The 27,842-nt window shown below is 42.3% G+C and overlaps 1 protein-coding gene across 1 annotated transcript in view; it reads left to right on the top strand.

Moving 5' to 3' along the window:
• kif19 (kinesin family member 19) overlaps positions 1-27,842 on the top strand; it is a 40,324-nt gene that overhangs the window by 5,485 nt on the left and 6,997 nt on the right. The window contains exons 4-14 of the mRNA XM_051939313.1: positions 17,036-17,146; positions 17,253-17,340; positions 18,070-18,206; positions 19,849-19,974; positions 21,004-21,198; positions 24,840-24,986; positions 25,082-25,204; positions 26,348-26,504; positions 26,605-26,770; positions 27,107-27,305; positions 27,400-27,670. Coding sequence (XP_051795273.1) covers positions 17,036-17,146; positions 17,253-17,340; positions 18,070-18,206; positions 19,849-19,974; positions 21,004-21,198; positions 24,840-24,986; positions 25,082-25,204; positions 26,348-26,504; positions 26,605-26,770; positions 27,107-27,305; positions 27,400-27,670 — 1,720 coding nt within the window. The remainder of the gene's footprint in view (positions 1-17,035; positions 17,147-17,252; positions 17,341-18,069; positions 18,207-19,848; positions 19,975-21,003; positions 21,199-24,839; positions 24,987-25,081; positions 25,205-26,347; positions 26,505-26,604; positions 26,771-27,106; positions 27,306-27,399; positions 27,671-27,842) is intronic.

The raw sequence follows: 27,842 nt of genomic DNA, 5'->3' as shown, positions 1-27,842 counted from the left end.
CGCTGCAGTTTGGACAATCTGTGTGTGGGTCCTTTCAGAATAAAATAAAAAACAAACAATAAACCATGTTGTTTTTTCTTTGTTTTTCAGTTTTCAAAACCTAAATATAGAAATGTATTATTTAACTAATAAAAGAACAGTGTTGGACTTTTTAAACCCAAAATACAAAATGCAGCAGTTTTAATTTGCTGTGACACCAGGAGCTGCAGAGGAAGAGCAGTTTGGAGCTGTCTGGACCACAAACGTCTGGAACGGCTGTGCTCCGGCCTTTTTCCAGTTTCCTTCTCTTTGAGCGTAGAAAACCCATACAGAAATCACACAGCTCCTCGTTGCTCTGTAACGAGCACCAGGAGGTTCTGCAGAGAACAATTTAACTTGAAAAATGTGATTCTGGTTCCACTGGTGGCTTCCTAATGCCGCCGAAGGGAAAAGGCTTTTTATGTTTCAACCTTAAAGTCGGTAAAAACGCAGCATTTTTTTCAAAACAATGATTTGTTTTTTCGCATTTTATTTTTAAATGGAAACACCAAAGAATGAACCATACACAGATTATTTTGGAATCTGTCAGGTTGGAGTATTAGATCCTGACACTAATGCTGCAGTTTAGTTTACAGCTTCTGTCCATGGTTTTATTAATTAAAATCATAAATTCCTTCCATCCTCCTTGTGAAAGACATTGAGCTGAAGTTTGACTTTTAAAGGTTAGATCCAAATGTAATCACAGTACATCTCACAGTAACATGCGTTTGGATATTTCTGCACATCGTTCAGCCTTTCTACCAAACGTCTCCACACACCGTCTCTCTGTGAATAAACAGGACTGAGCAGTGAGTGTTTGTCAGTGAGCCGGTGGACGGGCAGCGACCATACGTCCTGCCGGTGCTGCTCAGACAGATTAGGGTGCTGCTGGCTGACTCAGTGGGAGTACAGAGCTCTGACTGTCCTGGCAGAAAGCAGACTACTTGAAGCTGCCTAAGCCTGTGGAGATGAGCTCAGTGGATGGGTTTGAGCTCAGGTTAAGCCTTCTGCCACCTGCTCTCTTTCTGACGGCTTCCACAGATTCAGCCGCCGTCTTTCATGGACCACCTGTTCCTGTTGTCTCTCTGGGCTTTTCTTGTCCTTCAATAAATGCACAGGTCAGAGGTGTAGAGAGGTGGATCTATGAATGAGGTACTAAGTGACTCAGGCTTTTATTCACTGAAGGTCGTTTAGTTTCATAACAAGTGTTACCGGCATAGAATGCAGATGTACATAGAAGAAACCGGTGTGCAGCAACGCACAACTGTGGTGATATTTTATGTTGTAAGCTTCACTAATGCAGGAGATAAAGTTCTTCTTAATGATGCAGACTGAACCCCTGGACACAGTGACCATTACTGACAGCACAAAGTGTTCAGAGCAGGAGAACAAACATGCAGACCAAACACCAGCGGTTTAAAAACACATTCAGCATTGGTTATCATTTTTAGTTTTTAACGAGATAACAGCTAATGTCTGGCAGCAAACATAAACGTTGGATCAGTATGTTTTGGTTCTTGTTTGATTAAAATAATTTGGCATCAATAGAAAAATAAAAGTTATTCCTGCTGAAGATCGTCTGATAGTTTGTAGTTCTTCTTTAAGAAATATGAGGTCTACTGAGCTCAGTCCTGGTGTCGTCCTGCAGGTCAGATTGACCCGTTTTAAAGTTTGAAAATATGGAGAGAAAAAAAAATTTGGTAGATTTTTTTTCTGTGAATGTTCTTAAAGAAAATATTAGACATTTTACTGATATTTATGGAATAACTTTAGATCATTTTAGGATTTTTTAGGAAGATTTTTACTAATTTTTTGAAAATATTTGCAAGAATTTTCTGCCAAATTTGGAAGATTTCTTTAAAATAAAACTTTTAAGGAATTATTAGAATTTTCTTCCTGAAGGTTTTGCAAATTTTCAGAGATTTTGGGAATTTTTTTTCTGAATTTTGGACACAATATTTTCTGGTGCCTGTAAATGAGGACAACAGGAGGGTTAAACACAATAGATGCTTGACTTACTAAACTTTTCAATCTGCTGGTTCATTATTTTCATATAAATGAGGTAGAGATGAGGAGGGAAACCTGAAGCCTTGTCTCCTACGATGGGGGGAACCTGTGGCTCTGTTAAGCTGTGGGAGGCATTTTTCTGGCACACTTTGGATCCATATGTCCACATAGAATATAGAACCAGTCATTAACGTAGCTCTGAGTGATGATTTTGATCCTGTAATTAGACATCTGTATCCTGATGGAGGTGCTCTGTTCCAGGATGTCTCCATCCTTAGAGCACAAAGATGAAAATGTTGTGAATCAGATGTTACAGCCTTCAGCAGCACCAGATCTGAGCCCTGTAGAACACTTTGGGGTTTTAATCCACCAGGTTGGACAGCAGTTCTACTGCCACCATCAGAACACCTAATGAAGGAGCATCCTTTGGGTTCATGGTGCTCCTTCCCTCCAGTAGACTTCTAGATACGTAGAATCAGTACCATCAGTATCTAAACGCCTTTATTGGACACTTCATGTTGTTTTTTCCTTTAATTTGCCGCCTGTCGGTATATAGAACCTCAGTTCAGTGTTACATCCTGATGTTAGGAATAAATGATGCTTTGTAAACAGGTTGTTTGTGTTTACATTGTGCAACAAATGAGCTTTGGCTGGACGGTCTCCTTCCCACCTTAGTGCCAAACATGTAGAGAGGTCAGAGGTTCCTCCTTAAGAGGCTAAACTATGTTTAGGAGCTAAGGGATAAAGATGGCCGCTCTCTGTAGTGAATGAGACACCTGAGAGCATCTTATCTCATCCCTGATTTCACTGAACTTTCAAATATCTGCTGTGGCTTTAGCTTTCATGTGGAACCTTGGATGGAATCATTTATGCTGATCTAAACACTTTCAGTTGATTAAATTATGTTTCAGCTTTAATCCATTTACAGATATCCTTCCTTATTCCAGAAGAAAAGCAGTGTTAAATCCACTGCAGTGATCAAACATGTTTGTGAAAATGTTCCTACACTTGCAGATGTGAGTTCCTCGTTAGCAGAGCCGAGTGTTTCCATCCTGTAGGATTAGTCCCTCTGAGCCCTCAGACCGGTTCAGCTCGTCAGAGAACACAGGAGGGGATGGTTTATGGTGAGGCCTCGTCTCCATGGAGACGCCGAGACAAGGTCTGGGCCGTTGTCGGTTTTTGTTTATTATCCCTGTTCCTCAGTCTGACAGACCTGCATGTATGAGAAGAAAACAGCATGAGAAGAAGTCCCTGACAGCTACAGATTTTTAGTTGTTGCTGTTTCATGTCGGCAGGAGAGCCGGCTGAAATAAATACTCTGTAATGGGACGTTTGTACGACTTGGCTTGACAGTAAAATCTGTACTTTAAGTGCAGTAGCAGTAAATAAATCCCATGGCCGTCTGTTAGGAGTGAGAATTGTGTTCAGATAACGGGACTTAAAAGCCTTTCTGCAGGACAACAAGAGCAGCATGCTGTTATTCAGGTGGTCATGTGACAGAAAAACAGAAACGCTGAGGTTTGTTCTGATGGCAGAGAGAATGTCAGCCAGGAGGCAAACAGAAATGTACCGTTTAGCCTCCTGCTGTCTCTGTAAAGATCAAGTCTTTCAAACAATACGTAGCATTCAGCTCCATCCAAGCAGCGCTCTACTTGATCACAGTAGGCCATGAACTGCACATTTTCTGCCTTTGTGGAGGACAAAGGCCTTACCTGAAGTCTCAGTGTAGAGTTTCTGACACCATCTCCACAGGTCTGTCAGGGAAAGGGGGTTCAGATTTCCTTCACCTTAGAGACCGTACTGTACTTAGCAGCTTCCAAGCTACTGTAGATTCTGTGTGATCTCATTTGGCCTGTTGAATACAGAACCACTACAGATGCAGTGTTAAACTGTTTTCATCTGAAAATGTAGAAAGTTCAGTTTGTCATCCAGGTAGTGGTCAAAACCAGACTGCAGAATAAAGGTTCATCAAAAACGTGCAAGTTTATTTGTGCACAAACTGTGTTTGCTTTCCAGAATGCGTACCGCTGAATTTAGTGCTTCTCCACCCTCTGCTGATGGAAATGCTCTCTCCAAAACATCCCATAATAGCGGAGTTAAAATTCTGGGTAAAGCTAAAAAAAAAGAGCCCTCTATGTCTGTGTGGAGTCTTTCTTTTTTACGAGACAGAGTGTTTGAACAGCCAGACAACGGAGAGAAAAGGAATACAAACAGTCCTCGTTAGCGGTTCAGATTGAACCTCCACACAGCGACTGAACTGAAAATGCAGCAGGAGCAGAAGGACACCAAAGGTAGTCCTACTTTTTTTAAAACTGGGTTAATGTGTCAGCCCAAACAGGCTGTCTATCCTGGGGAAGTGGATAATCTTTGCTTTCTCCTCGGCCTCCAAGTGCTCCTCTGATCTCCTCGTCTCCTCGCCCCTCCCATCACTCTGTTACAGTGATGGTGAGTGTGGGTGGTTCTGTGGATGTGATCCCTGTTATGTCCTCCTTCTACCACTCCTGGTCCTGCTGAGAGGGCAGCTCCCCTTAAGCAGCCTCTGAAGGAGACGATGGAGAGGCCTGAGCAGCTTTTACTCCTCATGTGAACCCACAGACTGCCCAGAACTGACCCGCTTTAAAGTTTGAAACTGTGGAAAAAAATACATATTTTCATGGTGAGACTTCTGATGTCCACATTTTCAACACTTTTAAAAATATCTGAACATTTTTTGGTGGAAAAAAAAAGAAATGTTAAAAATGTTTCTTGACAACATTCACATAAAAATCAACCAAAATCCAGCAAATTTCACTGGATTTTGGTTGATTTTTTTGTGAAAGTTCTTAAAGAAAATGTTAGAAGTTTCACTGATATATATGGAATCACTTTAGATATTTTTAGGATTTTTTTGAAGATTTTTACTCATTTTTAAAAATAATTACAAGAATTTTCTTTCCAAATTTGGGGATTTTTTTAAATTAAACTTTTAGGGAAACTTTTTAGGAATTATTGGAATTTTCTTCCTGAAGGTTTTGGAAATTTTCTGAAATTTGGGGAATTTTTTTTGCTGAATTTTGGGATTTTTTTTTCAGACAAGGAAACAACATTTTTTGGTGGCAGTAAATGAAGACAACAGGAGGGTTAATGAAAAGGTGCTACAGAGTCTAGCTGGTGCATAATCCAGACCATAATATAGCAGCTACGGATGGTTCGCACCATGCTGTGTCTTTGGACTTCCTGTGAGTCATTTCCAGCTCCACAGGAGGCTGATGGGAAAGAAGGAACTATCCAAGGGGTTTCACTGGAACCTCATCAGCTAATTATAACAGAAATATGCTGTCCATTGTAGAGGACATATAAATTAAGGAGAACAAGCCTGACCTGTGTAACAGAATCAGGAGCTTCCACTGCAGCCACCTAATACCTCTTATACAAGCAGGACGTCCAGGCCAGCCGCAGGGCCGTGGATGTGCCTCTTTACTGTGGGCAGGCTGGAAACGGTCCATTGGAACACAGCTAATAGGTCACACATTGATTCCCAACACCCAGAGCACACCGTTGCCAAGCATCCTCTCTAAATCGCTCACAAATTGATCTCATTGGCAACATGAAATGTGAGAGGAAGAATTAAAAGAGAGGTGAGGTGAGAGGAAAGAGCAGCAGGTAAACAAGGAAAGGTTGAGGAAAAATAGTGAGAGAAAAAACAGATGGTGCTGAGGCTAGACAGATCTGCAGGAAAAACATCTCCTGTCTGCCTCTGGGTTTTAGGATCTGGAGGGAATCGGTCTCATGGGGGGGAAGGACTTCAGTCAAAACAACAAGTTGTTTCTCTGGTGCAGCTCATCCTTCCTCTGAAAGATGCGCTAGCTCTGGTTAAAGACGGGAACGATGGAGGTGTTTACGTGCAGCTCATGACCCAGAATTATCCACCAGGGTGGATTAAAGATCAGAAGAGGCTGAGTCATGACCAGAAGCTCAGATGAGTCATGAAGTTTAGAACGCTGCATCCACAAATGTTGTATTTGAAAAAAAAGGCACAAATGATCTTAATTTAAGCAGAAACCTCACGTCTGTTTCTGGAAACACTTCATACTAATAATGTTTACATCTGGGATGTATTTTAAAGGTCATCTTAGAAAACTTAACGACGTTCAGGCAAAATATCAGTTTTAGCTTGATTTAACCCCCCTGTTGTCCTCATTTACAGGAGCCAAAAAATATCGTTTCCTTGTCTGAAAAAAAATCCCAAAATTCTGCAAAAAGAACAAAAAATTACCAAAATTTGACAAGAAAATTCTTGTAAATATTTTCAAAAAATGAGTAAAAATCTTCCAAAAAAATCCTGAAAATGTCTAAAGTGATTCCAAATATATCAGTAAAACTTCTAATATTTTCTTTAAGAACTTTCACATAAAAATCTAGGATTTTTTTTGTTTTTTTGTGAATGTTCTTTAAGAAACATTTTTAATATTTTTTTTTCCACCAAAAAATGTTGAAAATGTGGACATCAAAAGTTTAACTGTGAAAATATTTGTTCAAACTTTAAAACAGGTTAATTTGACCCACAGGACTGTTTTATTACTGTGCAGTAATGTGTTTCACTATTTTTCCTCCATTAAAAGCAGCCGGGCTGAAATGCATTCTGACGTTTTTAACAGATATGTAATTAAAACACTGCTTTAGTTTTCACCTGTAATGACCTTTACAGTCTCAGTGAGTCGCTCACGTTTCTTCTTTTATTTCTGTTCACTCTGGTATATCAAATAAGTCGTTAATCTTCAGAAAACGGAGTGCAGTGTATTTTTAAACCCATTTGTAAAGTTCATTGTGTGCCTGTTGGCGTGGCTTCCAAAGACTTGAGGTCACTTGAAAGCAGCTTTTGTGTTTCAGGTGGACAGCATCTCCCCGTCTTTCATGTGTGATGGCAGTAAAATGGACTGAGGGCACAGAACAGCACCACTTTGCTGTTTCCGTCGTTATGTGTGAACATGGGTGTGAAGTTAACTTGACACTGCTCTAAATGGATCCTTGATGCAGCTCGGCTTCCTGCTGCCTCCAAACAGCATTACTGAGGTTTTTTACCTTTATTCCATAGCTGACAGAGGTGACTCATGTCATTAATGACGTACATTACAGCTGAAGAATGGAAAAACACGAACAAAACATGCTGGGTTTGTAGATTTCGAAAAGGACAAGAAGTGATGCGTTGGTCAGCCTGTTCTCCGTAGTAAAATGTTTATGGGATGTGGATGAGTTGGTTTAAATAGGAGGTAGCACAATGATGCTTCCTGACAGAACTACAACCTGGCTCAGTTTTTCTCACTCTGTATGTCAGAGGACTTAGTGTAGAATACAGTAAATATTCATCACAGATAGTCTGAACAAGGACACACATGAGTCTGAGTAAAAGAAGGCTTTTCTTTAAGTTTCCACATGACTTTAATATTAAGATTTCCATCTTCTTTATGCCCAAAGTCCAGCTGTACGTTTGACTGTTAAGTTGTTCCTGCGGCAGAACGTTGGCCCAGAAGGACCTCAGATCTGTAGCATGTGATGTTTCTGGGTGATTTGTGATTAGCCTAGTTTGTGCAGAACGCCGTCTATTCCCTCTGACCTTAAAAAGCACCAACCTGTGCCAGTCTCTGATCTTTCCTGCCACTGGTGCAGTCCAGGATGTTTGCTGTGTTTGGTGAAGGAGGAGCTTAGCTGCTAATCAGCCTAATTACCTCTGCCAACGACGCTGCTTTTACCTCTGTCTGCTGTTGGATTGCAGGACTTTTTATTTTAATAATAAATCATGTTAGAAAGCAGCTTATGAATGCCATTGAAGACAAGAAAGAAAAGGTTGTGGTTTTAACCTAAGAGCTTTTCTGCTTTACACTTTATTGGAATACAAAAATCCACCACATGAAAGCTGAATATCTTTTACAGTTTTATTTTCACCGTCAGTGCTTCCTGCTCATCTCTACATCGTCACTCTTAGTCGTGATCTAGTTCAGTGAGTTGCTTCCATGGAGGACAGACTGCTGTGTTGTTCTCCTTTGTGCTGCATGCCCTTGAATCTGCAATGATGAGGAGAATGAGCAGGCGAGGAATGGTGGACTCCAGAAAGAAATAAAGAAAAGTAAAGTGATTTCTGTCATCCAGTTCGTCACTTCAAAGCTCTTTTGTTTCAGTCTTGTCGTCGTGTCATTGAGTGTCTGAATTACAGCAGCCCTCATCTGACTGCACGGATTGAGCCTTCATTTGTCGGAGTCAGACGTCTTATGTAACGTCTAATGAAGACCAGACCTCGCTATCAGGCTTCTGTATCGGGTGCTCTGATCCAGCACACCTCCGACCAGGTGGAGCCCCTGAAACGGGATCTACTGTAGCATTGTTGGGGTGCAGAGGGCAGCGCTGAGAGTTTCTATCAGATAACCAGCTGCAATTGTGCCCGCTGGTTTTTCCAAAGGTTTGGTTGCGACTGTGAAAGAACAGCTTGAAAGGTTTCCCCGTAAAGGTCACTGCTTAGACCTGAGTGCTCTCTGCTCGTGATCCTTTGTTCTTTATTCTTGGCTTATCGTTATGTCATCGTCCATCCCAAAGATAACAGAAGGGAATATGGGGAAATGCATGCAGACAGAACTTTCTTCTTTCATGGTATGATGGATGCTGTGGAGCTGGTCTTTATGTTAGACATGATTATCTGCTTGTAGTTAGAGGAGAGTGCAACCAGCAGGACACAGTAAGAGTCTAAAACATTTCTCTGTATTCTACAATTATCTGCTTCATGCACGTCCTCCTGCTTTAATTAGTCCAGCGGTCTTCACAGTTGGTTTGATGGCCACATTAGCTGTCCTATTTGTCTGAAATGTAAATCCATTAACGTTTTTCTCTCTGAATGAGTTTTGATCAGAACACTTTGAAGTATTTATTTTATTTTCATGGAAGTTCCTCCCATAGCTCCTGAGATGTTTCATTGTGAATCATCTGGATGTTATTGTCATCCCAGAGCATAGACAGCTTCTTTTTCTGCTTTGGTAGAAAATTTACCAAAATCACAGAAAGATCAGGTCCAGCCGTTTTCTGTTGAGTGTTTTTATTGCCTTTATATTCCACTCTGCTGTCACTAATCAGCTGCATTTACAACCACATCTAGATCAATACTGACTTTTTTAAATTCTAAATATTCAGTAGAATTAAAGTAATCTAGCCAATAGCTGGGAATGAATGGATTGGAAACATGCTTCCATGGTAACCAGAATGTCATGTGGAGATGACGGTGGTCTCTGGGGAGAAATCAGATGCAGAGATGGACGTCCAACTCTAGATATGACTCACTGATGAAAGCACTGCTCTTAATCTGTCCCATGCATGCCTCGTCAATCCTTTGAGCTCGATGAAAGGGATGAAACCTCAGGAACACTGAAGCCACAGCAGTAAAGACAAGACACACATGTCAACAATAAAACTTCAGGTGGTTTAATGGGTTCACTCTATCACTCTGTTTCACACGTCCTCTGAACGTTTTTGTTTAAAATTGTTCTTTTCCATCTGCTATAACCACTGCTGTTATCCAGCGTTTCTGTTTCTTATCTCTCCTTTCTTTGGTTCCATGTCTATAGTTCTATCAGTCTGATTTGGAGCTGAGCTGTTCATTTCCTCCTAGCTAGCTACACTTCAGATGTTTCATACAGGGTTAGGGTTTGTGATTATCATGAGAACAGGCACTTAATTAGTAGAAGACAGAAAGCAGTTTTGCTTCTAGTTTATTCCAGCGTGAGTGGCAGCAACTACACTGCAGGCCGTTCATTTTGTGTGGTCTTTAGTCAGTTTTCTTGGTGACCCAGGTCACTGTGTAGCTGTAATGAAGCGCTGCCTATGAAGGTGGTCGACGTCTGCACCACTGCTGACTCTTGCTGCCCGTCCTGGCAGCGTTTGCCTCTTGGCAGATGACAGTGGAGAGAGTCAGGGAGAGCTAACAGGGCTGGGAGGCTGCTGAAACCTCACCACATCCAGGCTCTGAATTATGGATCTGCGGTGGGAGCGAGCAGTGCAATAATCAGGGAGATGGCCAACCAAGTCAACCCTGCTGCTCTAATGACCAGAACAGCAGAAAACCCATCGCACCGCGCTGCTTTCTGTGCTGTTCTAAAACTCCATCCCGCTAATTGGTTTCATGTCGCTGCGTGAGCAAGCTGTTGTCTGACTTTGGCTGATCCTTGTGAGCTTCTGAATATTTTAGGTGCTTCTTTTTTCATAGCCTCAGAGTGTAAATTCACGCTCTGGTCGCTTGTTTTGTCAGCCCTGGGGTCATGTTAAATGAAGAGTGGCTCCAACATGTGATGTCTATTGTGATAGGGGACAGCATGATTAAAATGACACCACGTTTACCGAGCCTGTCCACCAGGAAACGGCTTTCCTTTTCACTTTGTGCAGTTCTCTGCTGCTTTAGGCTGCTGGCCCACCTGTGTTAGAATTGATTCTCCTTCAGTGGCCTTCATGAATTAGTCAGCAGTCAACTAAAAGGCTGATTGGTCCCAGAAGAAAGGGCAACAAGAGATCATTTAGACCCCAGTGGAAAATCTGACTTGGACATCACTCACCTCAACTTTTAATCTTTCAAAGATCATGAAACTGAACCAGTGAACCTGCTGCTGATAGGAGGGCAGCTAGATTAGAACGAACCACCAGAATGAATGTGCTGTCAGCTTAGTTTTAGCTGTCAAACAATTATTGATCGCCATAATTGTCCTCCTAAAGATCAGACATTAGTAGCAGCATGCATCGGCAAACTGACAAACTGGTAGCTAATAAATGCATGAGTATAGAATCCCAGTAATGCCTCCCCTCTTGGTTCATTAGCACTGAGAACAGAAGCAGACAGAAACTCCTATTACTCTGATCAGGATCTGTGTGTTTGCTGTTTGCTGTCCTCTGGGTTTAAAGCCTGTTGGATTCATGGTTCTGTTCAGGAAATACATGATTTGTTGTACAAACTGACAGTTTGATCAGCTGATCTGTGTGTTTGACACAGCAGCATAATGACTGATGGAGTATTTAGAGACTAACGACCGGTTCATCGCTGATTGATATGAGTTCTGTTCTGTTATTGGTGGCAGACAGTCTAAACCAGCACCAATGCTGAATGTTTTTACTTTCAACCCTCGTATCGTCTGCAGGTCAGACTGATCCCATTTAAAGTTTGAAAATGTGGGAAAAATATATTTCCACAGTGAAACTTCTGATGTCCACATTTTCAATATTTTGGGGAAATTTTTTGAACATTTCTCTGCATTTTGGCTGATTTTTATGAATGTTCTTCAAGAAAACATTACAAGTTTTATTGATAAATATGGAATCACAAGATGTTTACTCTTTTTTAAAAATACAAGAATTTTCTTGCCAAATTTGAGTCTTTTTTAAAATAAAACTTTTGAGGGATACTTTTAAGGAATTACTTTAATTTTGTTCCTGAAGGTTTTGCAAATTTTCAGAAATTTGTGAAATTTTTTTTCAGAATTTTTGGACTTTTTTCAGACAGGGAAACGATATTTTTTGGTGCCTGTAAATGAGGACAGCTGGAGGGTTAATAAATCCTCAGCAGACATCATCTCTGTCCATCCTGTACACACAGAGGCATGATGTTAGCGTGTGCTGCCGTGCCGTCCTCTGCTCGGTCACGCTTCATGCCATCCTGCCTGCGTGGACTTGCTGTTGGAGCGGACATTAAATACTTCTTTCTTGGTGCCTGTGTGTGAATGAGGACGTTTCCATGCAACACTGAGACAGACAGAGGAAGGATGTGTGGAGATTTAATGACATCCACGAGACGGAAACGTTTCCGGCTGCTCCTTAACCTGTCCTGTCTCCAGACGTCAGGGCTCAGCGGCTAATGCTGACCTGTGCTTCACCCAGAAGCCTCTTAAACAAACACAGAGGACGTTCTACTGTGAAGGACACCTGGGTTGGACTCAGGAAGGCTTCCTAAAGTCCTGTTAGTGGCATCCAGACATCAGGCCTCATGCTGCCACTCAGTGTCCTGTCCTTAGAGCCAGCACCTTACAGCTTATCACCAGACTTAACTAAATTAGTGGCATAGAATCTTACAGGCAGCAGCTGCTGAAGGTGGTGTAACTGAAGAAACGCAGATGACAGACAGGACTGGAGGTGTCATCAACACCCTCAGCCTTAATGATTCTCAGAGCATGTCAGAGATGGAGCTGCATGGATGAACACACTACCTGATACCTTCTGTCAGAGCTGCACGCCCGTCAGCCTTCTCTCAGAGCACACTGACACGTGCACGTCATGCATGCACTACAGGCAGATTCAAAGACGTACACGGTGCTTGGTTACATGTTTTATTTACAGAAACACTCCAGAAAGGGGTTTTCTAGAGAGCAATATGTGAAAAGAGCTGCGTTGTTTCATAAGGACAATAGAAGCTTCTTACACTGAAGACGTTTGATCTGTGGAGGTAATTATGCAGTACGACACGTTTCTACAACTGGCTCTGCTGTTTAGGGATTGTCAACTCTAAGCATAAAACAGTAATCGATTGATCAGTAGGAATTAATCAGGAACTACTGACAGCTGATCAATGATTTCAGTCATTTTTCAGCAAAAAAGAAAACATTCTTTAGCTCCATTAACCATCCATTATACGTACAGTCAGTATCAGTATATATTTATCATAACTGGTGTATGTAGGAGAGGTATAACTCTAGCAACCAAACTCAAAGTCTATAAAGCGATTGTCCTTACCACTCTCTTGTATGCATGCGAAACCTGGACAGTTTACAGCAGACATGCTTCCAAACTACAGTATTTCCATACAACAAGACTTCGTAAAATCCTAAAAATCAACTGGCAAGAGAAAGTTCCCAACACAGAAGTCCTAAAGAGAGCTGATTTACCATCCATCCATACTCTTCTACAGAAAAGCCAACTTCGCTGGGCCGGTCACTTGCACAGAATGCCCAACTACAGAATTCCAAAACAGCTCTTCTACTGCGAGCTCTCAAAAGGCAAGAGAACTGTGGGAGGTCAGAAAAAGAGATACAAGGATGTCCTCAAATCCTCTCTTAAGGCTATGAACATCAATTGGAAAAGTTGGGAATCTCAAGCCAGTGATCGATCAAACTGGCGCTACATGATCAATCTCGGTGCCAAAAACTCAGAACAAGCAAGAACATTAGCTGCTCAGGAGAAGCGAGCCGTCAGGAAAGCAAGGTTAGCAAGTACCTTAACCACAACAGAGAGCGACTTCAAGTGCCATCATTGTGGTCGCGACTTCCGGGCCCGGATTGGACTCACCAGCCATCTCCGGACACACCGGAACCAATCGACATCATAGTGGGAAGTCATGGTCCTCATCGTTTCGATGGACGAACAACAACATGTAATCAGTCATTAAAATAGCGTGTAGTAGAATTAATGTGAAATGCAGATGAAATAAAAAGGTGACAGTAGAATGAATCACAAATCTGTCTCTGGGTTAAAAAGCAGAGAAATAAGAAAAGAACCGTGTCCTCCACTGTAATGAAACACAATTAAAGACAATAAGTTAGAAGATAAACTCAGATTTATGAGATGTTGAAGGTAAACCAGTGAAAGCTGCTGATCAGTAGTTTATAGCAGGTTTTGTGTCTGTGTGAAGTTCTACGATGATCTCTGATTACTGCGTCCTGATTTCTTTTGTGTGATGGATCAACATTTATTTATGAAGCGTATAAATACATCAATCAGCAGACTGATGGTAATATAAATGATGATTCACGTTTGAAGTGTGGTATTCTAGACTGAAAAACATCACTTAGATCATTTAGTTTAATCAATGGAGGAACGTACCAGGATGTAAACAGACTGTTTCTGATAATAAAAGCTCCACATGGTTCCCTTCAGGACGTGTCCACACTGACAGCTCAGTAGGAAACAGCATCACATGACGTTTACCCAGCAGTGACGGGTTCATGGACTTTGGTGGTCATTCTGTGTGTCGCTGCTTCTTGGCAAACTGATTCTTCAGACCACACTCCTCTGGTTGTAAAGGTCATCAGATTGGCTTTAGATTGGCCTTGTTCACATTATCTTTGCTGTGAAATGTGATCAGAATTCGTACGTCATTGTGGCTGGATGCCATGCAGAGAAGAGTCAGAGGAGGAGCTGGAAGAGGAAGGATGGATGGATGTGAGAGAGGAGCATCAGTTGCTGCATGATCCTCTTCTCCTACCTGTGCTTCTGTTGTCCAGAGCACAGTAGACCCTTATCTTCTCCATGTGCCTGCCATGGAAACCACTGAATGAAAAGACGTGTCAGTGGAAGGGTAATTTCAGAGCAAACCAGCGGTGCTGCCTCTTCTCTCCCATCTCTGCAGGTTTGTCTCTCTCTGGTTGATTGCAGCTCGCCGTGCTGCCGCCTTCATCTGTTGTTGTCGGTTTATTTAAAGTAAAATCTCTTCTCTTGAATTTAAAATGAGGGGCTTCAAAGTGAGCGGCTCGGTGGATGGGGGGGTCATCAAACAGGCCGAGTGCCTCAGAGGAGTCTGAGGGCTGATCAGCTGAAAGACCCGGTGCTCGTATCCCCGTCAGCTCCAGGGTTCTCCTCACGTTCTGTTTTTATGGTTGCTGACTTCAGATTCAGAGCCCAGGTACTGAGGCAGGAATCATGTCCTTTCAGCATTTCCCAGTCAGTCACACCCACTCTGCAGTGGTTTCATTAGAATACGTGTTGTTGTCCCTGAAACGTTCAGTGATGTACTGATGATAAAGGATTTGGTTTGTCAGGTACAATATTCACATACAGCAGCTTCATCCGTGTTCCTCTTCAGGTCCAGTGGAGATGTTCTCTGTCCTCCAGACCCATGGATGCTGTTCATGATGGACTATCAGCAGAATGAGTGGAGGTCCATTTACATAAACAGAGAGGGGCTGCATCCGTCACAAGCACAGAGAACACAGCTTTCATTGACGTTTCTGTTATTTTTAGTGTGATTTCTTATTAATTTAGTCATGAAAGGGGAGATAAATAAATACCGACTAAAAATACTTTGATTCACTTTTATTTATGGAGCTCCAATTACTGTCATTTTTTATCATGGTGAAATAGTTGCACAGGTGAAAATGCTCAACTGTTCGTGTCCCTGTTTCCTTATAAATGATTTTCTCTGTTTAAGCTTCATGTCGATTCTGAATTCATAACATTTAATTTGCTTCATTTTAAACTGATGCTCAGTGATTCACGGTTGGGATGTGGACAGACTGTAACTAAACAAATGATCTGATTCGGTGATGGTTTGATTTAAGGAGGAAAATAAAGACACAAACAGGTGTGATGCTTCCAGCTCTGATCAGCTGCTGCACATCATTTCCCACCAACCAGTCAGTGGAAATGTTCCTGCAGGTCAAACTGATCCGTTTTAAAGTCTGACAATGTGGAAAAAAACATAAATGTTCACGGGGAAACTTCTGATGTCCACATTTTCAACATTTTTGGGAAATCTTTGAAATAAAGAAATGTTAAAAATGTTTCCTAAAGAACATTCACATAAAAATCAACCAAAATCCAGTGAATTTCTCTGGATTTTGGTTGATTTTTATGTGACTGTTCTTAAAGAAAACATTAGAAGTTTTATTGATATATTTAAGGAATCACTTTAGATATTTTTAGGATTTCTTGGAAGATTTTTACTCATTTTTAAAAAATATTTACAAGAATTTTCCTGTCACATTTGGGTGGTTTTTTTAAATAAAACTTTTAGGGGAAATTTTTAAGGAATTATTGGAATTTTCTTCCTGAAGGGTTTGAACTTTTTCAAAAATTTGGGGGATTTTTTTGCTGAATTTTTTTATTTTTTCTGTGTGTGTAAATGAAGACAACAGGAAGGTTAAAACTGCTGCGACTGAGAGTAAAAAATAGCAGAAATGAAGAGAATGTGGAATAGACTTTTTCTTTTTTAAATCGATAGATGGCTGAAACATCCAGGATATCACCGTACATTCACAATACTGTGGATAATATCACATTTTAAAGGGTTTGAAGAGCATAGCGGTGGTCATTCAGGGCTTCTGGAGCTCGTCTCGTTCTGCTGCAGCATCAGACAGATGCTAGACGTCTCTGCAGTCCATAAACCTGCTAGAAGCTCAGCTCTGCCTTTAGCATGAGCTGCTGTCTGTAGCTGCACATCTAAAGGCTTAAGGTGGAGACATACGTATGCAGACTGCTGTGAGGACAGACCAAACAGCTACGATCAGCTGTACCTCTTTATTTTTACCTTTTGCATTCATGCATTGATCATAATTTAAGCTTCTGAAATCCTGGAAGTTTCTGAGCAGGCTTTGCTCCTGTAGTCAGTAGAAGCAGAGAGAACTCAGTGATGTTTGGTACAGAATAACAAAGTAGAAATGCATCATAAAAGAAGACCCACTGCACATATTTTAGTCTTTTGGTCCGTGTAGCTCAGTTTAGCTGAAAGCTCTTTTAGTCACATCACTGTTGGTGGCAGCTGACCCACTGATGGCTTTTTTTCTACAATGGTTCATGAAACAGTTTTGCTTTTGGCAGTTTTTAAAATGAGACATGTAGACTTAAGTAATTTTAATGAAACATCACAGTTTTAACCTTAGATTAGGTTTCAGATGAACAGCGAGGCACAACGAGCCGCCTGAGGACCCGTGGACAGTTCAAAAGCCAAACATTGTTCTGTTTCCAGCTCCTGAATGTTTTAACAGATAACACACCGTTCAAACTGCAGGTAGACTTTGTGTTTAAAGGAAGAATGTAAAAGATAACTTTACTAATTATCTGATCTGTGATGCATCAGATTCCTGTATTCCAGAATGGTTTCAGCTTTTCTTTTCATCATTTAGCCACACTTTGGAGATAAAGCTCACTGAACTGAAACATTTCCTGCTTGTCTCAGCCTTCCACAGTGAAGAACAGCAGACATCGAGCTGATTGGCTGTTCACGTCTTCAGGAGACCAAACTCTTTTTCTTTCATTCTTCTGTCCCTCTTTCCTGTATCTTTGCCTTCTTCGTCGTGGTCAGGTGGTGGTTCTGATGGACCCCATGGAGGACCCAGATGACATCCTGCGTGCCAACCGCTCCAGGGAGAAGACGTACATGTTCGACGTGGCGTTTGACTTCTCAGCCAGTCAGGTCAGTCACAAGTTCAACAGTAAAATTACTCCAATGACACTCGTTTTTTTGTTCTTTCTCTATTTATCCGTGCATTCTGTGAGTTTCTGTTCTTGTTCCTGTGCAGGAGGAGGTGTACCGAGCTACGACCAGAGGGCTGATTGAAGGCCTCATTTCAGGCTACAATGCCACTGTGTTTGCCTATGGACCTACAGGTTTGTTTGGAGTGTGTGTGTCGGTAGATTACTCTGTTTGAATTTTGGTCCATCATCCACCAATTACCTGCTGCCTTCCTGACCCTGAGTCAGTCAGCACACTGCGAGGAAAAGGTTGAGACATCCATCATGTCTGCATCTGTTTAGGTTTTAATTTTAGCAGCAGCTCTGATTAGAAATGAGTCACGCTCCGCCTCCACATCTCCAGTGGGTTGTGACAAACTGTCAAAGACGAGCTCCGTGGACGTTCCCATCTGCCTCCTCGTTTCTCTGACCTCTTCTCCTTCTGTCTGTCCATCTGCTTTGGACATTCACAGCTCTTTGTCCACTCTGGTGGAGAAGTAAACGGTTGTAGCAGTTAGTGTGTGGATGCCAGAACGTCCTGAACGTTTAGCCGTGTTTAATAGTGAGCATGTTTAGCTGTGGAAGTGGGGGGGTTTGATTCACGCTGGTTCTTTAATCAGTGTGTATGTTTAAAGCTGCATTTGTTGTATTTTTCTCTTTAGATGATTGACATGTTTTCACCTAATAAAGTTTTATAGAAAAAAGCAGCCAATGTTCACTTTAAACAGTTCTAGACCTCACCAACCCCTGAAGGAAACATTCAACGCTTTAGTTTCCAGTTTCTGCGCTGTTTCCACCAGCTAGCAGCTGATTCTGTCTGCTGTTGGTGCTAAACATGTTAAAAAGTGGGTTTATGATGTTTAATTTGCTTCGTCCTGGTTCCAGGATGTGGGAAGACGTACACCATGTTGGGGACAGACAAGGAGCCCGGCATCTACGTTCGAACGCTCAACGATCTGTTCCATGCCATCGAGGAGACCAGTGATGACATGCTCTACAGCGTCTCCATGTCCTACCTGGAGGTAAGGCTTCCACTGTCAGCAGCAGCTCTGTAGACGCCCTGCAGAGGACCTCACAACGTTACACTCAGTCACTCCATTCTTCACTTTGTGCTGATTTGTTCACATTTGAAGCGACCGCAGATACACATCTCTGCTTCTGTCCACATCACAGTTAGGACCTTTTCTTCTTGTGCCGTCATCTCTCCACTCTGATACGATCTGAGGTTGTTAGCCTGTGAAGTGCAGCAGATACTGCAGGTGTCACTTTACTGTTGGCTGGAGTCCATGTTCCATCTAAACGAGCTGAACGGCGTCCTGATCCACCGTTCAGGAAAAAGTCCAGACACAGAGGAAGGCTGTTCTGTTGTTTTTTACATGAACTTCTTTCATTTCTGATCATAATGTTGGTTTGCAGTTATTTTAAACTAATCAAACTGTCTTGTTGTTAGAAGGAGCTTTACAATAATCCTCCATGAAACAGCTCAACCTTTCTAACAGTGCTGGGTGTTAGTCTCTACAGGAAAAATGTTCAGTATTTCATAGAGATTCATTGCATAGATATGCTGCTATTTATGCAAACGTGTCTGGTTTGCCTCCTCTCTAAGCAGCTTTTTCTCTGTCTGTACTTCAGTAAATATAATAATGGCATTCATTTGCATTGGGGGCTGCACAGAGGAGTAGTGGTTAGCACTTTGGCCTTGCAGCAAGAAGATCCCCGGTTCAAATCCCGGCCTGGGATCTTTCTGCATGGAGTTTGCATGTTCTCCCTGTGCATGCGTGGGTTTTCTCCGGGTACTCCGGCTTCCTCCCACAGTCCAAAAACATGCTGAGGTTAATTGGTTACTCTAAATTGTCCGTAGGTGTGAATGTGAGTGTGATTGTGTGTCTGTATATGTAGCCCTGTGACAGACTGGTGACCTGTCCAGGGTGTCCCCTGTCTTCACCAGAGTCAGCTGGGATAGACTCCAGCACCCCCCATGACCCTAGTGAGGATAAAGCGGTGTATAGTGGATGGATGGATGTAATAAAGATGCTATCGGTACATGTACTGTAGTACATTTCAGTTCTGTAGACTAAGACGGTTTTTAGCGTCTTCACATTTAGCTCAAAGTCCTGTTTTGCCTTAATTAAGTCCAGCCTCCAGAGCCGTTAGCAGGACCTCACTCTCAGCTTTATTTAAACTGAACCGTCAATGAGAGTCCAGATGGGAAAAAAAAAAAAAACAGAACAACCATCCAAATGTCAGTAGAAGCATCCTGTGTGGTCAGGGTCAGCTCGACAAATAAAACCGGTCTTTAGGTGTGAAAGGTCCTGGCAGACTGCGACCCAGCGGTCACTTTCCAGGACGTCACTTCCTGCCGGCTGCTTTCTGTGGCTGAGGAGCTTTCAGAGCTCCATCACCGTCAGCCTGGAGAAGTCACCTGAATGTTCTCCCTGTGACAGAGGACCACTGACCCCAGCATGATGACAGCCTGCCACCCAGAACGCTGAGGTTCTGGTGAAAATATAGCAGCTGATGTTTTTGTTCCAGGATTGAGTCTGTAGGAGGAATGAAAGCCTGAATGGAGCCTTTTCCACAAACATTTCCCAGCTGATGTGTTAATGGCCTTTAGAGTATTTATTACATTCAGCTGACATTTCTGTTCTGTCTGTGTCCTTCTAGATCTACAATGAGATGATCCGTGACCTGCTGAACCCATCCTCTGGATTCTTAGACCTCAGAGAAGACTCTAAGGGGGTGATTCAGGTGGCTGGCATCACAGAGGTGTCCACCATCAATGCTCAGGAGGTGAGAAAGCTCCCTGCAGATGGCTGACCAGTGAACCCTTTTAAACTTTGAAAATGTGGGAAAAAAACTATTTTCACAGTGAAACTTCTGATGTCCACATTTTCAACATTTTTAGGAAATATTTGAACATTTTTTGGTGGAAAAAAAGAAATGTTAAAAATGTTTCTTTAGGAACGTTCACAAAAAATCAACCAAAATCCAGTGAATTTCTGCATTTTACTGATATATACGGATTTACTTTAGACATTTTTTGGAAGATTTTCACTCATTTTTTGGAAATATTTGCCACGTTTGTGTTTTTTTTAAGTAGAACTTTTAAGGGAAACTTTTCAGGAATTATTGGAATTTTCTTCCTGGAGGTTTTAGCAAATTTTCAGAAATTTGGGGAATTTTTTTTGCTGAACTTTTGGATCTTTTTCAGACAAGGAACCAATAATTTTTGGTGCCCGTAAATGAGGACATCAGGAGGGTTAAAGGAGGAAAAAAGTGAACGTTTAACCCCTCCAGTGAGGGGATCTGATGTCTCTGTTAATTCTGTGGGCAGGATTTGGTTCCTTTTATCATCTATCTGTATACCTGTTCATTTATCATCTTTTTCTGCAGGTATCCGGAGCAGACAGTCACTGTGAATCAATACAGCGTCATTAAGAATCATCACTTCTACCCTATGATCAAACATTTCTATCAGGATGCAGATTCCCTCATCCACACTAAATGGTTTAGGAGTGTGAAAATGATGTAAATCATATGCTATGCCCTTCACAATCACCACATAGGACAGATTTTGGACCAACAGGCTCTATATCACTAACGCTAAATGAGGGAATATCTCTTGGAACGGTGTTTCTTCCCTCCAGTAGAGTTCCAGAGGTTTAAAGAATCTTTCCCAGGCAGCATGCCGTGGTCCAGCACCTCACTGAGATGCTTCATGTTGCTTTTTCCTTTAATTTATCAGCCGTCTGCCTGAGGAGGACTGATTTATTGAAATAAAAACACCCACTACAAACACCTCTGCCTGTGTGTTTCCAGATCATGGAGCTGCTGATGAAGGGCAACAAGCAGCGAACACAGGAGCCGACGGCAGCCAATCAGACGTCGTCTCGCTCCCACGCCGTGCTGCAGGTGGCCGTCAAACAGCAGAGCCGCTGTCGAGACGTTCTGCAGGAGGTCCGCTTCGCTCGCCTCTTCATGATCGACCTCGCCGGCTCTGAGCGAGCAGCACAGGTGTGTGCACGCGTTCAGTCCTTACACAGGTAGTCTGTCTGTGATCCGTGTGGCTCAGCTGCTTCTCTGAAACCCGGCTAACGTGTCCGTTTCACACCGTCTCCTTCCAAACCTGTATGAGGACGTTCATGTTTATATTTATTTATATTTAGCTCTGTACTGTAAGAGCTCCACAGGTCGGCCTGCAGTCATTCCTTTATCTGCTGTCTGATCCTCAGGATGCTGCAGTGAACACAATATTTACTACAGAGGAGACATAAATAAAAGCCTTTATTGATCTTCTTATTATCCCCCGCCTCCACGAAGTGAAAAAGGGGGATATAGGTTTGGCCTCCGTCCATCCGTCCGTGGTTCCGTCCGTCCGACATGTAGGGGACAGCTTTTCTCAGAAACTATTACAGCTAGGATTACGAAATTTAGTGTGTAGCTTCACACCATGGACACCTTGATCAAGTTAGAAAATGAGACCTGTGCGATAATATTTAACAGAGTTATGGCCCTTGATCACTATTTTGGATATAGACTCATAGACATCACATGTGGCGGGGGATATTGATGACCATGTCGTCTTGTTGATCTTCTTGTTTGTTTTTTAAATCATGGCCCACTTTCAGCAAACAGGGTCACATTACAGGGGATTGTTTTAAATACATAAATAGATAAAATACAGCGTGACGTAATCCTTCTATACAACTTTAGAGAAGTAAAAAGTGACTGGCAGTGCTGGAAACTTTCTGCTTTATTCCACCTTTTATTTCTACCAGATTCACTGATTGTTCACCCAGTTAGTAATCAGTCACTTCACAAATACAGAATGAAGGATGATGGATTGTAAATGATAGAGTATTATTAATATTAGCAGTTTGATGGTAGCTAGATGTGGTTACTACCTGCTGAACATGGATGAATGTGATAGATGTGGACATCAGTAACAGAACTAGAAGACCGTAATTCATGAAAGCTGAAGTTGCTCCTCATCTGCTGGACATTAGGTTTGCCATTGGTTGGTAAAATGCCAATGTGATGGTAAATTTAAACTAAAAATCTTTTTGATTCAAATGACAGCTTTGATCAAAGACTTGATGGATGAAAACGGACCTCCACATTAAAGAACATCAGGAGCCCAGCTGGATGTTCCTGCCACATTATTTACCCAAAATATCAGTTTATTCTTTGGCAATAGGAGTGTAATCCTCATGTTCTCACTTTTCCTTTGTCTCTGTATAATCATTTGGAGGATAATTCATTTTCAAACACCCACACATAATGAATAGTTTCATTTCTGTGATTAATATTTTAGTGATTTTACTTTTACTGATGAAAGGCTAATTAGTGGAGTATTACAATGAAAAGTGATAATGACCCATGCAGAGTACAGAGAATTAATGGGATTAAGAATGGAGCTAATGCACAGTTTCAGGGTTTCAAAGGATTCATTTCACTGCACAGTTTATCTGTTGAGCTCCTCTGAGGGTTTTTATCTTTCTGTTATAGCAGCAGGAAGAACTAAGACTGACTGTGAGCCAGTTTATTTCCTGCCTTTTATTATTGCTTTGACCTCAACCTTCTGAGCACTCCAGTGAGGATAGTGGCAAACATTTGTTGGATTTGTTGTCCAGCTTTTTTTAGGTTGACTCTGCTTTTGTCGTTGGTGTGTGCTGCTCATGTTGCACCGCCCGGTTCTTCCACAGCAGCAGATTAACACCAAACGGTCGGTGAGCGGCAGACTGAACGGTTCAGCCGTAACACTGATGAGTTTTACATTAGGAAGCAGAACAGAAGGCAGAGAGTCACTGGAGGGGATAAAGGACGTTTTCTGTTCCGCTGAACAAGAGTCAAAGTTGATTTAGTTCAGATTCCCCAAAGATGTGAGGTGATGCCATCTACTGGTCAGAGGAGGAACACGTCAACAACTCTGGAAGAAGCACCAAGACCCCCAAGATGTGGATTCACTTTATAAAAACATTCTTCTGAAGCATATTCATCTTTATTTAAAACTAATTATTATATAGTATTATATCTGTATTTGGTCTAATTTATTTATAGGTTTAAACTCTGCTAATCTGGATCAGGACTGAGTGGATGTGACCTAATCTGGTTTGGTAACAGTAAACAAACCACCCAACAGTAAACAAGCCACCCAACAGTAAACAAACAAACCAGCAGTAAACAAACAAACCAGCAGTAAGCAAACCACCCAACAGTAAACAAACAAACCAGCAGTAAGCAAACCACCCAACAGTAAACAAACAAACCAGCAGTAAACAAACCACCCAACAGTAAACAAACAAACCAGCAGTAAGCAAACCACCCAACAGTAAACAAACAAACCAGCAGTAAACAAACCACCCAACAGTAAACAAACCACCCAACAGTAAACAAACCACCCAGCAGTAAACAAACAAACCAGCAGTAAACAAACAAACCAGCAGTAAGCAAACCACCCAACAGTAAACAAACAAACCAACAGTAAATAAACAACTCAGTAGTAAACAAACCACCCAACAGTAAAAAACCACCCAGTAGTAAACAAACAAACCAGCAGTAAACAAACCACCCAACAGTAAACAAACCACCCAGTAGTAAACAAACCACCCAGTAGTAAACAAACAAACCAGCAGTAAACAAACAACCCAGCAGTAAACAAACAACCCAGCAGTAAACAAACCACCCAGTAGTAAACAAACCACCCAACAGTAAACAAACCACCCAGTAGTAAACAAACAAACCAGCAGTAAACAAACAAACCAGCAGTAAACAAACAACCCAGCAGTAAACAAACAACCCAGTAGTAAACAAACCACCCAGCAGTAAACAAACAAACCAGTAGTAAACAAACCACCCAGCAGTAAACAAACAAACCAGCAGTAAACAAACAAACCAGTAGTAAACAAACCACCCAGCAGTAAACAAACAAACCAGCAGTAAACAAACAAACCAGCAGTAAACAAACCACCCAGTAGTAAACAAACCACCAACAGTAAACAAACAACCCAGCAGTAAACAAGCCACCCAGCAGTAAACAAACCACCCAGTAGTAAACAAACCACCCAACAGTAAACAAACCACCCAGTAGTAAACAAACAACCCAGTAGTAAACAAACAACCCAGCAGTAAACAAGCCACCCAGCAGTAAACAAACAACCCAGTAGTAAACAAACCACCCAGTAGTAAACAAACAAACCAGCAGTAAACAAACAAACCAGCAGTAAACAAACCACCCAGTAGTAAACAAACCACCCAACAGTAAACAAACAACCCAGCAGTAAACAAGCCACCCAGTAGTAAACAAACAACCCAGTAGTAAACAAACCACCCAGTAGTAAACAAACAAACCAGCAGTAAACAAACAAACCAGCAGTAAACAAACAAACCAGCAGTAAACAAACCACCCAGTAGTAAACAAACCACCCAACAGTAAACAAACAAACCAGCAGTAAACAAACAAACCAGCAGTAAACAAACAACCCAGTAGTAAACAAACCACCCACCAGTAAACAAACCACCCACCAGTAAACAATATGATAGTCGTTATTCTCCGTGTTTCTCTTGTTCTGTCTTTCTGCCAGGTTAAGGTTATAAGTCTTTATAAAGTATTTTATTTTCAGAGTTTTCCTCCCCTTGTCCTCTGTATGTGTCAGACTCAGAACAGAGGTCAGCGGCTGAAAGAAGGAGCTCACATCAACCGTTCCCTCCTGGCTTTGGGAAACTGCATCAACGCTCTGAGTGATAAGAACGGAAACAAGTACGTCAACTATCGGGACAGCAAGCTGACCCGCCTCCTGAAGGTACGGCAGGTTAAAGGTTTGTGGTGGCTGTTCAGATTCATTTTTAATGTTTTTCCTGTTGCATTCATCATTCTCTTTCTCACTCTAACCAATAGGACTCTTTGGGTGGGAACAGCCGAACGGTCATGATCGCACACATTAGCCCCGCCTCTGTGGCGTTTGAGGAGTCCCGTAACACGCTGACGTACGCTGACCGTGCCAAAAGCATCCGAACACGGGTGAGCTCAGAACACATAAAGTTTTAGATTCTCTTCTGCTTTATCCATTTAACAGAAGGCTTTAACACAAAATGCTGAATTATACACCACCTGTCCAAAATAAAAGTCTCCACCTGGATTTAACGAAGCAAACAGGTCAGATCCTTCCATTGGATAATTACTGCAGTGATGAAACAACTTCTGTAACCCTAGCTGATGCAGTGAGGCGCTTCTCATGGTGGAAGACATCTCCTGTGGTCATAAAGGATACTAATCTGTCTCAGAAGGGTCAAATTATTGGCCTGCATGAAGCAAAAAAACAACTAAGGAGATGAAACGACTGAAATCAGGTTAAGAACCGTCCAACACATCATTAAAACCTGAAGGATGGTGGAGAACCTTCATCTTCAGGAACTAATGTGGTCTGATGAGTCCAGATTTACCCTGTTCCAGAGTGATGGGGGCATCAGGGTAAGAAGAGAGGCAGATGGAGTGATGAACTCATCATGGCTAGTGGGGGCTAGGGTTATGATCTGGGGTTGGTCAGGTTCACTAATGTTATGTTCCCAAAGAATGAGGTCAGCTGATACCTGAGGGTTATTCCATCAGTGGAGGATTTCTTCATGTTCCAAGATGACGATGTCAGGATTCATGGGGTCACATAGAGAATGAGTGGATCAGGGAGCATGAGAGAGATTGTCCTCCACAGAGTCCAGACCTCACTGAGAAGCTCGGGATGTTCTGGAGAAGACTTTGGTCCAACTCTCCCATCATCAATAGAAGATCTTGGTAGAAAATGAATGCATCGCTGAACAGAAATAAATGCTGTGACTTTGGAGAAGCTCATGGAAACGATGCCACAGGGAATGAGAGCTGAAGGAGGTCCAATGAAATGTCAGAGCGTGTGACTTGTTTTTGTTTCGGACCGTGCATTCCACCTTAATAATCTCCACTGGGCAGTGTAGATACTGTCGCTGGTTCTGCACACAACAGATTTGCTAATAAAAGTGTTGTAGCTTCTTGTTACTGATTGTAAAAGTTTTACTAACAATAAAGCAGTCGGGTACCAAAACCAGCAGCACGGTTTAGCTGGTAGAAAATGCTTCTTTCACTTTGAAGCTTCCAGATCCACGAGCATCTCTAAGTATTGTTTCTGTTCATCAGGTGAAGAAGAACCTGATAAATGTGTCGTACCACATCGCCCAGTACACCAGCATCATCTCAGACCTGCGCTGTGAGATCCAGCGGCTCAAAAAGAAGATCGCAGATCAAGCGAGCCGCCAGCTCGGCTCAGACCGGGCCGACATCCGCAACGTCCAAGGTAAAGTTCTCCTCTGACACATGAGGAATAGCTGCTAAATGAAACCACCTGTTAGTAACGGTTTGCTTTCTGTCTGCTCCACATCTTTCTCCTCGTCTAGCCGAGGTCCAGGCTCATTCCAGCCGGGCAGAGATGGACCATCTGAGGGAGCAGCTTCTGGATGCTTTCCGCCAGCAGATGGAGATCAGGAAGAGCCTGATGGAGCTGGAAAACAGCAACATGGAGATCCAGATCGACACCTCCAAACACCTTCTAACCATTGCAGAGTCAGTGCTCAGGATTTCTGTAATATTTCCTTGTTATAAACACTGACTGACGGCATCATCATCTAGAAAGTTCCCTGAGATTAATGTCTAGAGGTTTGTATGAATCTTTATAGCAGCGCAGGTCAGCAGGTGTTTTACACAGCAGGTAACCATAGCAACCGTCCTTCTACTTGGTGCTGCTCCTCTCATTAAATCTCTCTAATGAAACTTAATGATGGATTTGATTGTTTACAGACAATATTTAATTTGAATATTTAGTGAACTGAATATTAAACCAGCTTTAAATAATAAACCAGATAGAATGCAGTTAAAGCGGTTTTGTTTTTTGTCCTAAAGCTGGGAACAGGAACGGAGTCGACGCAGGAGGAAGTGGCGCGCAGAAAGAAGGAAGGAAAGCGTCAATAAGGATGAAAGCGAGAAGGACTCGGACTCTCCGGAGTCTCCTCCAGACAGCACCGAGACCCAGGAGGTGGCGATGGCTCGAGAAAACTTGGTGACGCTCATGGCCGAGCAGAAGAAGATCCAGAAGCAGAAGGTAAGAACATCTGCAGCGTCTTGCTTTGGCTGTGATCTGGGACTGCATGAGGCACGAGTTGGAATCAAAGAAGTTCTTTATCTCTTCTGTCAAGGCGTTGCTGGAGCGCAGGTTTGTGGATCTCCGAGATCGAGCCCGACGTTTGGAGGAGCTGCTGCCTCGACGGGTCAGCTCAGAGGAGCAGCGGGAGGTCCTGGGTCTCCTCTGTAAGGTCCACGAACTGGAGATCGAGAACGCCGAGATGCAGTCGCACGCCCTGCTCAAAGACAACGTCATCCGGCAGAAGAATGTGGTGGTGCAGCGCTTCGAGCAGCACAGACACCTGTGTGACGAGATCATCCAGCAGCAGAGACAGTTCATTGACGGTGAGTTTCACTACAGACTGAAGAAACATCTGAATGTTCATGTCTGCGGGTGTAGATTTTTTACAGACGTCTCATTTACAGATTTCAGTCTATCCATAGAAAGAACATTAATCTGTTCATCTTTAGGTTGTAATAAGCTGATGATTTGAACTAGTGGTCAGAGAAAACAGGA

This window comes from Acanthochromis polyacanthus, chromosome 19 (assembly GCF_021347895.1).
Source record: "Acanthochromis polyacanthus isolate Apoly-LR-REF ecotype Palm Island chromosome 19, KAUST_Apoly_ChrSc, whole genome shotgun sequence".
In the NCBI taxonomy this organism is placed as follows: domain Eukaryota; kingdom Metazoa; phylum Chordata; class Actinopteri; family Pomacentridae; genus Acanthochromis; species Acanthochromis polyacanthus.
The sequence above is the reverse complement of the archived record's forward strand: the minus strand, read 5'-3'. Positions and strand labels throughout refer to the sequence as shown.